Raw genomic sequence first — 13165 nt, 5'->3', positions numbered from 1 at the left:
GTGACATTAGAGCTAGGAGCACATATTGAATACATACTGTATAATGACACTACGATTACTAAAAACCAACAACAATACAGGACACATGCTAAACTCTAACTAGTATCCCCACCATGTTTGAATAAAGTAAGCCTAATTTTTTAAAAATTGAGGTATAATTGACTAAATAAACCTAAAGTTTAACACATTTATTTAGAAATTCCTTTTCTAAAGTTATTCTAAAGATTTTTTCCAATTCTTTAGTTACATGTAAGAGATAAGCAACCATCACATACGCATCAGGTTTAAAGCAGCAATCTATTTTGAGATTTACTTTTGCCTGCTTTCTTTCCAGTCTAGCGTTCAATAATTTTGGGAACATTACAGTAAATAAAGCGCATTAACCACATATTAAATTTGTAATCTATGTCTAATTACTGTAGGATTTTACAAAATTGAAATTCTGTATTAGAAAATTTGGAACATCAATACTTCCTGTGCATATTTAAAAACCAGAAGTGATCGGGATTAATCATTTGGGAAAAATGACTATGGAGAATCTAAAATCAAGAGCAATTAGTCTCAAAATAAGGCAAAATATGAACGACAGAAAACGGCTTTCACATTCATGATTTCAACTGCTCCTAAGAACTAATGTGATGAAGGCAGATAAACAACCCTTACTTTATAGCCAAGAAGAGATTCAGAAAAAGTCAACGATACTAACTTTTAAAAGAAATATTTACCTATTAAGCATCTGCTATGTGACTAGGTACTCTGCTAGGTGCTGAGGGCACAGACATGAACAAGCAAAAACAAAACACAAAAATGGTACCTGTCCGCAAGAAGTCGAATAGTCTGGCCCAAACTAACTAAACCAGTAACCACTAAAGTAAGGAAGATGACTTCCACTTGGCTTATCCCTTGACTTTGTCTCTCTGATTTCAAGGTAAGGATGAACACTGAAGAAACCTAGTCGGGGGATCAGGACAGGCACCTCAGAAAGACGTGTGACACTTCCTAAGTTTAAAAGTAAGTGAAATGTGCACTAGAGTTAGAAAGTTTTGTTTTGTTTTTTCCTTTCTGACTGGAAATTAGGGTAGCTGTAAAAAAGCTGTGTGTGTGTGTGTGTGCCTGTGTGCTGGTGCGGGGGGAGCGGGGAGATGCCAGCAAAGGATAAAGTCTATAAGCTGATCCAGAAGGAAACTGAAGAACATCACATAGCTCTTAAGAGGACAGGGAAAAAGCACCACTTGAACCAAGCAAAGCACGACCATGGCTCTGGTTCTCACATGTACAAGGTCAATTAACATGGTACTGAGGAAAGGCAGGGCTGCCTGTACTTAAGATGACCATTAAGACGGATGATTCTAGTTGTGGCCTTGAGGAAGGGAGCAGACATATAGACATAACGTATAGCAAAAGATATTTACAGTCACATTTCACGCACCAATAAATAATGCATTCACTTCTCAAAATGCCAAAGCAGACGTGGGAGAGAAAATTTTCATCTATATTCAGGATTAAACTTTCTAATTTTAAATTACCAGACTTCAGCTGTAAAATTATTTCAGTTGAAAGGTTTGAAGAGATTATTAATGAATCTTCTAAAAGTCTGGAGAGTGTTTAGAAGATTAACATAATAAAAAAGTCCTGCCATAGGCACGGCATAAATTATAGGCATGAATTTATTGAGCACCTACTGTGACAGCACTGTGCTAGGTGACTGGGTTATTTCTCATACTTCGTCACGCTCCGGTCTCCTCAATTTCTCTGTCATCTCTTACCGTTTTCACTTGGAACTGCACGATTCGAAGTGCAGCCCGGCTCATTTATTCCGTAAGGTTGGTCCCAAAGACATTTCCTCATTTGAAGGCGGGGAGGAGGGGAAAGCTAAGTCCCTACCGAGCACTTAAGACCTGACTTTCTTGGTATTTGTGGTGTTATCTACGTGGCCCTTCATAAGTCCCCGAACTTGTACAAAGACCTCAGAGAAGATCGCCACCGCTCTGCCCCCAAGACCGCCCCCGCCGGCCCTCGTTTCTTGCCGGAAGGTCATTCGCAGCCACAGCTGCCCGTCTAGGTACTAAATCGCGGCCTGTTGATAACCTCAGCTCTAAGTCTGGAGGCCTCGGATCTGGCCGGCCGGGGGCGGGGGCGGCCGAGGTGACAGCAGGTGAGCGCCCGGCGCGGAGGAGGAAGTGAGACAGGCCGGCGTGGGCATTACTCAGGCCGCGTTACCGCCGAGGTGGCTCGCAAGCGGAACTCCTCGCCCCTCCGTCGCTCCAGCTGGACTTCTATTTCGTTGAAGTCACTTCCCATCCCGGGTCGCGCGGGGGAAAACCGTGCGTCCGAGGAGGGGCAGAGAGTCAGACGTGCGAGGTCAGGTGGCCTCTCCCCGTGCTCCGCGTGTCCCGAAGCAGGCCCTCGCCGCTCCCCGGACCTGCCTGTCCCCGATCCCGGGGCGTCCCCGGGCGGCCCGGGGTGCGTGAGCCCCCCGTGAGGAGGAGGGAGGACAGGTCGCTCCGGCCACTCCGGGGGCAGCTCCGAAGACACCCGCGCCCGGGGAGATCGTGCCCCTGGCGGCCGCGGCGGGTGTGGCCGGTTCAGAGCCTCCTACTTTACCTTTCTCACTCCGACGGCCAGTCGCCCTTCGGACCACGTCCGCACCGCTCCCCAGCGCCCCCGCCCCCAGCCCGCGACACCTGGGGGAAACTTCTCCCTCGCCCCTCAATGCAAACTCGGCCGCTCCCCCAGCGGCCGCAAACCGTCCTCTCCCTAGCAACAAGGTTCCGGCCGTAGAGCGAGCGGCTCTAGGTGTAAGGAAGGTGATGTCGTAAAGCCGCGAGTGTCGTAAACCAGGTGCGGTGGGGAGGGGGGAGGGGTGGAGGCGGAGGGGCGGGGGGGAAGGGGGAGGGAGGGAGGGGGAGGAGGTGACTCGAGCATTTAGACACAAGCGAGAGGATCATGGCGGATGGCCCCAGGTGTAAGCGCAGAAAGCAGGCGAACCCGCGGCGCAATAACGGTGAGTGGCGGAGGGGACCGGGGAGCGGCGGAGTCAGGGGGAGCCGGGCGGCCGGGGCGCCCCCGGGGGCGAGGGGGGCGAGCCGGGCTGGGGGCGGCCGGGCAGGGACGGGCCAAGTGGAGTGGGAAAGTAGAAAGTAGTGCTCTCTGCCCCCCTCCGGGCCGCCGCCTCGGGAGCCGCGCCGCGGCCGCCCGCTCTCCCTGAACCGTTATGTCTCTTACCTGGTCTCTCCGCCTAGCGGCTCCCGCCGCCCCTGCCGCCTCGCTGGACCGTTAGCCGCCGCCGCCGCCGCATCCCCGGCGCAGGCGGGCGGCCGGGACGCGGCGTCCACTTTTCTGGGCTCCGGGGGAGCGGCTGTTGCTTCTTTTCGCACTTTTCCCCACTCTTGTGCCCCTCGGCGCCCCCCTCCCCTCCTCCTCGGCGCCCTCGGCGTTTCGTCCCCGCGGCGCCGAGGCCCCGGAGCCGAGGAACTAACTTGTGCCCGGCGCTGCCTGTGTAGAGTGGCTTCCGCGCGCCGCAGCCCCGCCGGCGCCGGCGCTCGGGCCCCGCGGCTCGGGCGGGCGGGCCGGGCTGCGGGCGGGCGGCGGCGGCGGCGGGACGCGGCGGCCGCGGGCTGCGTGTCGTCCGTGCGCGCGTGTGCGCGGGCGGCGCGGAGCGCGCGGCGGGCGGACGGGCCGGGCCGGCGGCGGTAAAGTTGGGACCGGCTGGCGAGGCGCGCTCGGCGCGGGACGGGGCTTCGCGGCGCGGGGTGCGGATGCCTAAGCGCCCTTCCTCTCCCGCGCCCGCGGCCGCCGCCGCGCCCCGAGCGCCGTCCGCGTCCCGCGGGGAGCCGGCGGGGGCGCGGGCGGGCGGGTGGGGCGGGCGCAGAGCTGCGGCCGCGGGAGCCGCGGGGGGCGGCGGGTTTGCGGAGTTGTTACCTGGTCTCGGGACCGGTAAGCACCGCAGACAGGTCCCCGCCCGGGAGGACGCCTCCTCCGCGCTGGGATGGGGTGCCGAGCGTGCGCCTTCCTTGTGCTCTTTCGGTTTGGGGAAGTTGTTACCTGGGCCGGACGCGCGGGGCGTGAAGCCGGCGAACGGAGCTTGGACGGCGCTCCGGATCTCGGGTGGAAGGAGGGTGGGGGAGGGGCGGCCGGACCGACGGACGCGGGGCGCTGCTGCCTGCGCTGCGGGCCGCGGTGTTTACTGATGAGTGCCGTTGCGCCGGGGACGCACACCCGCCCTGCCTGGCGTGAGAGTTTAGAAAAATAACAATAATGACGAGAGAGCGAGCGCGAGCCCCGAACATGTGGTGGTGGTTTGCACAGTCGCCTTCTGCAGTTGGGAGAAACGGTGTAAGTTGACTGCATGTCTGCTTATCTCGGGCGCCGCTGTGCCCGCCCGCCCGCCCACCGCTCGGCAGCGAACGTCTGCTGGTGGGTATTGTCTGGACAGTTCCTGCGGCGACAGGGCCGAGGCTGGAGCGCGGCCCCCGCCCGCCCGGTACCTGTTTGGAGAATAATGGGCGGCAACGGCCCTGCCGCCGGCTGCGGCCGAGTCTATATAAGGAATTGCACGGACCTAACGGACCGAGGGGCTCGTGTGGGTTCCTGCGTTATTTTTAAAACGAGTTTCTGAGAGTCGGGAAATAAAGGCGCCTGAAATGGGATCGCCGTGTCCGCCAGAAAATGAGGAAATGCGGGTTTAAGTCAGAACTCCCCGGCGCTCGCCCCACCCCCACGCCCGGGCCCCCTTTCTCCCTCCCCTCTGGGATGCGAAACGCGAGGTTTTGTAACCTTTCCTGGCAATTTCAGATTTTGTGTGGGATTTCCTGTCTCGAAGCAGATACGAAGCTTTTAGGCGGTTTCAAGATGTTTCCTTCCAATCGTAAACGTAATTTTAATATATTCGAGTCGACATTAGAATCACCGCTTTCATGAACGGTGTTAGTTATCCAAATACACATTTGCATTTTAAAGACCTCCGTTAGCTATGACCGATAACTAATATTGGGCGTCCTCATTGTGGAGAGATGACTTGTTACGGCCGCAGCGGAGCACAGGCTATTGCAATTTTAATTTCCTGTTTTAGCGTCAAATTGTGTGTGCTATATCGAGCTGTTGCTGCTGTGGCTTTATGAAAGGTAAGTTGGTTTGGAAAGGGCTGTTCGCGTTTTACCTTATTTAAAATGTTCGTCGCCAGAGAAAGGGGCTTTTCTTGTTGCTGACGACATGTGTGTGACATGTGAGTCTGAACCACCCAGCGTCTGTGCAGCTGCTGTAAACATGTTTACCTGAGCAGGAAAGGATGGATTTTCCTCCTAAAGATCCTGTGATACGAATATTACACCCATAAGGCATATCAACAGCTGACTTAGGGGGAAAAAGCGATCCCGAAAGGTACTTGAAATCAGCAGGAAAGAGAGCTGCTGGACGGCTGCAGCAAATGGCAACTTGCGCAGGTAGAAAAAGATGGTGTTTAGTTTTCCCCTGCGCGTGTCAGCCCCTCCAGTCTGCTGCTTTCATTCTCAAGGGAGCGATTTATTTACCGCGCTTGCTGTCAGTGTTTTTCCTTTGTGTTTACTATTAGAGAAACAGATTTGGGGCTGTTTAGCACAAAATGTCTCGTCTGCAGTGTGCATCACTCTGAGAAAACAAAAGGTGTTTCAGATAGCACTGTGCTACTACAGGTATCTTCCATTTTCATCAGTGTTGGCTCTGTCCTTGTATTTCTTTTTGTTCTCAGATGCATTTCATCCATTGCTGATTATTACAGCCACGCTATTCGATTAAGCCTCATGATTTGCAAATTAAAAATGAAGTTGTATGCCATTGTGTTGTGAAACCTCAGGATAGGTGCTGGTTAAGATTTCTTAGCAACGCAGTCATATTTAAGTTGCAGTTGTTTATTGGAGAGAATCGCTTGGAAAATGTTAACTCTTAAATCTTTTTAATGAAGGAATAAATGATGTATACAGTGGGAGATGGTCATAGAGATACTTCATGCTGTAATTTATATGTAAATAATTTTTTGTTCATTTTAGAATAAGGCATGCAGATTTTCTGCTAAGCCTTAGGTAAAACATTTAAATTTCCTTTCCGGAATATATCTGCAGAGTAGGATGTTAATGGGAGCATCAGGTAATGTAACTTGACAGGGGTAAAACAGTTGAGCAAGGTTTGGCCAAAGCCTGAAACCTTATGTAGTAACTCTATGGTGATGATGTTAGTGGCTTAAATTGATTTTTTTTTTCTTACCGTTTATAATGTAATGCTTTGTTTGCTGTATTTTAAAAATCTGCCTTCCCATTTTCCACTTATACTCTTTGTGGTTACTTATTTATTTGTCTGTTTGAGAAATGTACTCTAGCTGCTGATGACCACATACTGATTAATTCACTCTAGATGGACTAACAGGTACATATCTTCTGTCATTTGCATTTCTACTTGCTGTCTTTGGAAACCACCAGTAGAGGATGCTAACAAAGATGATTATTGGTGTAAGATACCATGAATCTGTCCATCTCCTGTTGATTTGGGACCTCTGCTTTGATAGGGACCTTCCGTATAATTCCGGGTCTTACCCTTATTTCAAACTAGCCCTGGGTAAATTAGGCATAAGCATTTTCTAGTCTGCTAGGACTGGAAAGAAGTAAGATTGTTTTAGCTTGAACAGTTATATAAATTTGGTCTTTTTAAATCTTGCAACTGAGATTGCTGTCAATTTAGTCTTGCTTTAGACCAGTTGTATTACTGCTTTTTTAAAGAAAGTTTTTTATGTTGTTAGGTTTGGAGAAGAATATGTAATGATTGGTCCATATTTATTTTGCATTCTTACTATATTTTCTAATCTCCTTTTTCATTCATGGTAAGATCCCTGGAAATATATATTTTTAGACATTAAAAAATGTAAATGGTTGAATATGGTAAGAAAATAGGAAATTAACTGATCGGTGATACTGTGTAATTATTTTTTCATAACTTACATAGACTTAAAACTATACATGGGTTGGCAGACAACTACTGAAGAAGGTATTTACCAGCAGTCACTCAGATGTTAGCGATTTTTATCTTTTCCTTCCCCTTCTAATTAAGATTTAGAATCAAGTAGTGTATAAATTTTAAATTTACCAATTGTAAATTAAGGAATGTAAATTTGTTTTGAAGTTTTAAATGCATTTAAGAGTCTCTGCAGTTTACTAATTATTGTATGCTTGTATTCAAAGAATTCTTACTTTTCAACAAATATAAATTGGTACTGTAACTTGTATTGCATGAGATTTAATGTATTTAGTTATGTCTTTTTGGCCTGTGTCTATATAATTATGTTAATGTTACTGTAAACTTTTAGAAGCCTTTCATTAGGTCAAATGTTAGAAGTATTTACTTCCCTAATTTTTTTAATGGTATTTCTGTAAATGCACCAACACCAGTACCATAATGCAACAGTAATACTCTTTATCTTGAAATAAGTAGGAATTATGTGAATTATCAGGTAAGCCTGTGTGAATTCTCATTTTAGGGTGTCATAGTTCTTCGAGAGAGAGAGAGAGAGTGTGTGTGTGTGTGTGTGTGTGTGTAAATATAGTTTTACATTTCCTGACACAGTTCTTGAGTGTGGTTTTCTAATTCCTAGAGCTCAGTAGTGAATAGGTTTGGTTACTATCAACTTATTTTTTTATGAACTGAGGAACTTTACCACAAAGCCATGACATATACAGTTGTAGCATGGAGCAAAACTTAAACTATCTTATAAATTGAAAGCACCAATCACTTGTTAAAATGACCGTAGTATAAAAGCATATGAAATATTTGGTTAGTACTTTTTTTTCTTTCTTATATCCAGTGTTTTTGAAATGCCATACCCTATGTTTGCAATTTCAGTGACTTTGAAGCCTGTGGTGAGAAAGTTGTCAAGTTGAGAATGATACATTTAAAATAACTTAATTGTTTCTCATAGTTGTGTTTTTTTTTCCTCCTTTTTTGGTTTCCCCTGTGTAAATCACTTCTAAGCATGTGATTAGAGCCAGATGTAAACACAGATGCAATATCATGTGGAATTATATTGTTAGCTACTCTTAACTACCTGTAGTGAATTGCAATGGAGGAGAAGAAAAGTCATGCAGATGTTGGAAGAAGATATGCATTGGTGTGCAAAAGTGCAATGAGAGGTTAGAGGACTTGGTGAAATGGTAGAAATAGTATTTAGGACTGAAAAAGGTTTCTTAATCCTTGCAGTATGATCACTAATTTATGGGGAAATGTATGTTCATCTCTAATAGAGCTATAAGCTAAATAAAACAAAAGTTCATTGTTGAAAGAAAAGTAAAAATTTTTAAATTAGAAAGATACTCTGATTAGGAAATATAATAAAATGTATTTTTTAAAATACTTTTAAAAAGGCTGTACGTTGTGCCTGTAACTAGCTAAATGATCATTAAACTAGTTATATTAAAAGTAGAAAATAAATGGATATACACATAGTAGGAAAAGTTCTGTAGCATCCCTGGTTAAATTTAAATGTGATCTGTTATACAAGCATTGCTATAGGAAATAATCTTTCCTTTGGATGGGACAGTGGCTTTTTTTCTAAGTTTTTCCAGCTTTATTGAGATGTAATAGGCGTACAACATTGTGTAAGTTTAAGGTGTACAGTGTGATGATTTGATACATGTATATATTGCACATGTTTGCCACGATAATGTTAGTCAACACACCCTTCACCTCACGTAATTACACTCTGTTGTCGCCATGGTGAGAACATTAAAACTACTCTCATAGCAGCTTTCACGTACAGCATACAGTTCTGTTAACTAGTGTCCTCATGCTGTGCATCAGTCCCCCGGAGTTTATTCGTGTTATAATTGGAAGTTTGTACCCTTTGACAGACATCTCTATGGGACAGCGTTTGAAGAATTTTATCTGCAAAGGAAACATTCTTAGGACATCGATTTTACCAAATACAGTTTTTCAGTATGCTGTGCACGTGATGGGGTGGGTTATGCTGCTTGTTAACCTGAAACGGAGTGTCTTGGAAGTATGGCAACATACTTAAATAGCACGGTGCTCTCTAATGAGTAAAGTTTGCCTGTGGATTGTGTTCAGAGAAAAAAATTTAATGTTTTCAACTCACTTCATTAATTTTGTTAAAACGTATTTTGGAGTATATCATTTAGGTGTAGATAAATCCAAAGATTCCAGAAGGAACAGCCAAAAAAGCGGAATTCAAGTCCATGCTTGCGTTACAGCTATGAAACGTTTTATTAGATTCTTATTTTTCATTCTCTAAGAGGTTGTTTTCCTCTCGTTTATTTTGTCAAACGTTTCCTTGTTATTTAATACAGGTGCTCTGTAGACATAGGGAATGCAGTTAATTGTCCATGTACACATTTTCTCCTACAGTCAACTCTATTCCTGGGACTTGATGTGCAGGGTTTGGGGTCTGCACTGTAGCTGTGGGTGGAAGACCTCATAGCAGGGCAGCCTGGAGGACCTTCATCCTCGCTTTTGCTGAAACAACTGCATCTGTGCTGGAATTATTAGGAACAGATGTTTCGTGACCTCTTAATTCCCACTCCCCTTCCCCCGCCCCTTCCCCATCCATATTTAAACTTCAGTGTGAATGAAGATAAATATGGGAATGATGTCAGTTTCTCATGTTTATTATTGTATTCTAAAAATATTGCAAGACATCTCTTTTCTCTTTTAAAATGTTCCAGTTTCAAAATTTTAGGTATATTCTAATTCCAGCTTTTAAGATATTTTAAATATTGTGATATCAATTTTCTTTTTATAAAATGTGACACCACTATTCTTTAGATACCTCAGTTACTCTTCATGGTCACCAAGCCACAATATAGTCTAATTTCCCTTATTTTTAATGTCTTTATATCCATTTAATCTACAGATCTAATTGAATGCTTGGTTTTTTATTAAATGCTCAGGGTGACCAGTTTGTTGATTAAAAAATTCATCATTCTCTTGGAATCTTACATTTTTAATATGGAAGGGACTTTTAGAGAATCATCATTTTTAATCTGAAAATTGATACAGATAAGCTGCAATTTAGGGCCTTCAAGTAGAAACTCCATACGAGACTATAATATGTGTTTTGAGAAGGGGCAGTGGTGATGCGTGGAATAGTGGGTAGTAAAATCCTTAACGGAATACAGTGTCTGAACCTGGACTCAAGTTAACGTCACTCTGACTTAGATACTTGCAAAGGCTCTCTGAACATCACTGTATCTCTAATGTTTTCTCCTTTCTACCCTAAAAAGCTAAGTTGCTATTCATTCCTATTGCTACGTCACTTTTCTAAATCTCTTTTGATACTCTTGTTTTTTATTTATTTTTTTTGGTTGCAGGGGAGGGAATAGTTGGAGCAGAGAGAAAATAATTTCATATGAATAAAAATTAAGAAAATAGAAATTGTGGAGCTGGAGGGATTCGGGACAATCATCCAAATCCATTTTTTTCAGATAAGCAAACAGATTCAAAGAGGTAAAAGGACTTTGCCAAGTTCCTATTACTAGTTTGCTTGGACCAGGTTACAGCTTCCCAGGCTAGTAGCTTGGTATTCCGTTATTAGACCGTTTTATCTATGATGATAACAAGGAAGAACTAGAAGCTGCGAATTTTCAAATTTGTCATAGTAAAAACCAAATGTATTGTGTAGAATACTCAATCACCTCATAAAAATGGATTTCTAATTATTCCCATAAATCCATCAAATTTAACAGTTGATGTGCCGGTATCACTTAAAACATTTCGGGTGCAGGGAGTTGGTTTGGTCTACTTAGAGGCATACTCCCATTATTTGGATTGTAATTTTCCCTCTTCATTCCCTACCTCAACTCCCATTCACCCTGTCCTCCCCAACCCTCACTTCCACCCAATCTAATGTGTTTTATATATGTCCTTGGCTATGTCTCTGTCCTTGTAAAATTATCTAGTTCTTTGTGTGTTTTGCATCTGTGTACCTGATATTTTGCTGTATATTTTACTTTCGCCACCCCGTGTTGTTCGAGATCTGTTCATGTTCCTGTAAGTACATCTAGTTCATTGCTTCCAGCTGTGCAGTATTTCATGGTTTGTGTCAGCACTTATCAATTACTCATCAGTTCCCCTAATGAGGGATGCCTAGGTTGACTCCAACTCTTGGGTACAAATAATTCTGTAAAAAGCATCTTTTTACATGTTGCTAATGGCTGTGGAAGAGTTTCTCTGGGAACATACATCCAGGCATAGTATTGCTGAGTTATAGGTTAGTCACATATTTAATATCACTAAATTCTGCCAGATTATTTCTAAAACGGCTACACCAATTTTTACCTTCACCAGTGTTACATAAAAATTCCTATTTTCTCACATTTTTGTCAGCTTTTGGTATTGTACAACATCTGCATTTGGCTAGTTTGACAGTTGTTAAATAGAATATTGTAGTTGCTTTAATATGTATTTTCTTGTTTACTAGCGAGGTTGATTATTTCTTCATATCCTTGCTGGCCATTTGAGTTTCCCTTTCCATGTCTGGCTTATTCATACTCTTTGCCCTTCTTTTTGGTTCGGTTTCTACTTGTTGATTTCCTAGAATTTCTTGTGTATTTGAGATAGTAATCCCAGTCACCTGTTGACTTTGACTATGGTATGGAAATCCCTAATTTTAATATATTTACATCTGTCAAATTTTTGACTTTGTGGGTAGTAAGAAGTCCTTCCTAATCCATGAATTGCAAAGATATTTTCTTAGATTTTCTTCTAATAGTTTTGTAGTTTTACCTTTCATATTTAGGTCTCTGGTGAATCTGGAGTTCAATTTTTGAATATAGTGTTTCTTTCTGAAGGGGAGCAAACAGTGGTTAAGGGTTTGAGTTGATCCTATAATTTACTAGATGAGTCACCTTGGCCAAGTTACTTAGTCTCCGTATGCTTGAATTCTCCCATATGTAAAATGGGGATGGTAACCTTAGAGTTTATGAAGCACTGCGCTTAGCACAGTTTTAAGCATTCAATAAATGTTTGTTTTATTTATATTATTAGATTATGTTTGTTTTAAATGCATCTTGCATCAGCTGACGCTTAATTCCTTATTCTCTTGTCCACAATTAACTTTAACTGACATACTGCCATCTAAAAGGATGTTGTTATAAAATTTGTCCATTGCTTCTATAGCTTTGACTTTAAACATTGCTTAGTTGTTCTGGCCTTAAGAACAAGGCTGTCTGTTAAATCAGTAATAGAATAGTAATATACACTGAAGCTTCATCTTATAGCTATTAGTATATGTTTTTTGGCTTCAGGAAGGCTGCCTTGAACTCTTTTTTAAAGAGCATTACATTGAGAGAGACCTCACCATATTACTTTATGTATAACATTGACCTGAACTTCAAGGGTAATGTCCTAGTGTTATTCTATTGCATAAAACAAAGAACCTTGACCTGGGGAGGGTAGATAGGGTTAGAGGGAGGCTCAAGAGGGAGGGGATAAGGGGATATATGTATACATATAGCTGATTCACTTTGTTTACAGCAGAAACTAACACAACATTGTAAAGCAATTATACTCCAAAAAAAGATGAAAAAAAAATTGAGTAGCTTAATGAATGTGGCATCCACAACTTTTCATGGTTTCATTCATTTAGTTTGGAATATATCAAAGAAGACAGTTGTATGTCTTCCTAAGACATAGTATGTTCTTGTGCTTATGGATCAAGGCAATCCTAAGACAAAAGTTAAAACGCTACCCTGTTTTGTGTGTGTGTTAATAAACTTTATTGAGGTATAATTTGCATTATACACTGAAGCTTCATCTTATAGCTATTTGTATATGTTTTTTAGCTTGAGGAAGGTTGTATGTATACACTAGTATGCATGTAACATTTTGGTGAGTGTTGACATGCCTGTGGCTACCAGTGTAACCACCACCACAGTCAAGATACAGAACGTTTCCTGCTTGTACCTCATCTCAGTCGGTCCTCCCTGCCTCTGCCCGAGCAACCACTGATCTGGTTTTGATCCCTAAAGGTGAGATTTACCGTTTTAGGGTTTCATATAAACAGAACCATACAGTATGTGCTGTCTGTGCTCTTTTGCTCAGCATAACGTTTTCATCGTGTTATTGCATGTGTCAGTAGTACATTCCTTCTGTGTTGCTCAGTAGTCTTCCATCGTGTGATGGAATTGGTTTC

The 13165-nt window shown here is 43.6% G+C and overlaps 2 protein-coding genes across 5 annotated transcripts in view; one reads left to right on the top strand and one right to left on the bottom strand.

Annotated features, from left to right (window-relative positions):
* LOC309625657 (uncharacterized protein) overlaps nt 1-4589 on the bottom strand; it is a 192821-nt gene extending 188232 nt beyond the window's left edge. The window contains exon 1 of one of the 2 annotated variants that reach the window (XR_014242641.1): nt 3226-3542. Coding sequence is in view for 1 of the 2 variants with exons in the window: in XM_082385704.1 (XP_082241830.1) it covers nt 4045-4350 (306 nt within the window). In the remaining variant the exon portion in view is untranslated. Of the gene's footprint in view, nt 1-3225; nt 3543-4044 lie in introns of those variants that run through there. The other variant, XM_082385704.1, reaches the window with a different exon arrangement.
* Nucleotides 2903-13165, top strand: part of ZEB1 (zinc finger E-box binding homeobox 1) — a 196063-nt gene continuing 185800 nt past the window's right edge. For 2 of the 3 annotated variants that reach the window (XM_082385285.1, XM_082385284.1), the window contains exon 1: nt 2903-3004. In XM_082385285.1, coding sequence (XP_082241411.1) covers nt 2947-3004 — 58 coding nt within the window. In that variant the 5' untranslated portion in view covers nt 2903-2946. Of the gene's footprint in view, nt 3005-5012; nt 5124-13165 lie in introns of those variants that run through there. The other variant, XM_082385286.1, reaches the window with a different exon arrangement.

This window comes from Balaenoptera borealis (assembly GCF_965194805.1).
Source record: "Balaenoptera borealis genome assembly, chromosome: 3".
Taxonomy (NCBI): domain Eukaryota; kingdom Metazoa; phylum Chordata; class Mammalia; order Artiodactyla; family Balaenopteridae; genus Balaenoptera; species Balaenoptera borealis.
Note: the sequence above shows the minus strand (reverse complement) of the source record. Positions and strands in the feature narration are given on the sequence as shown.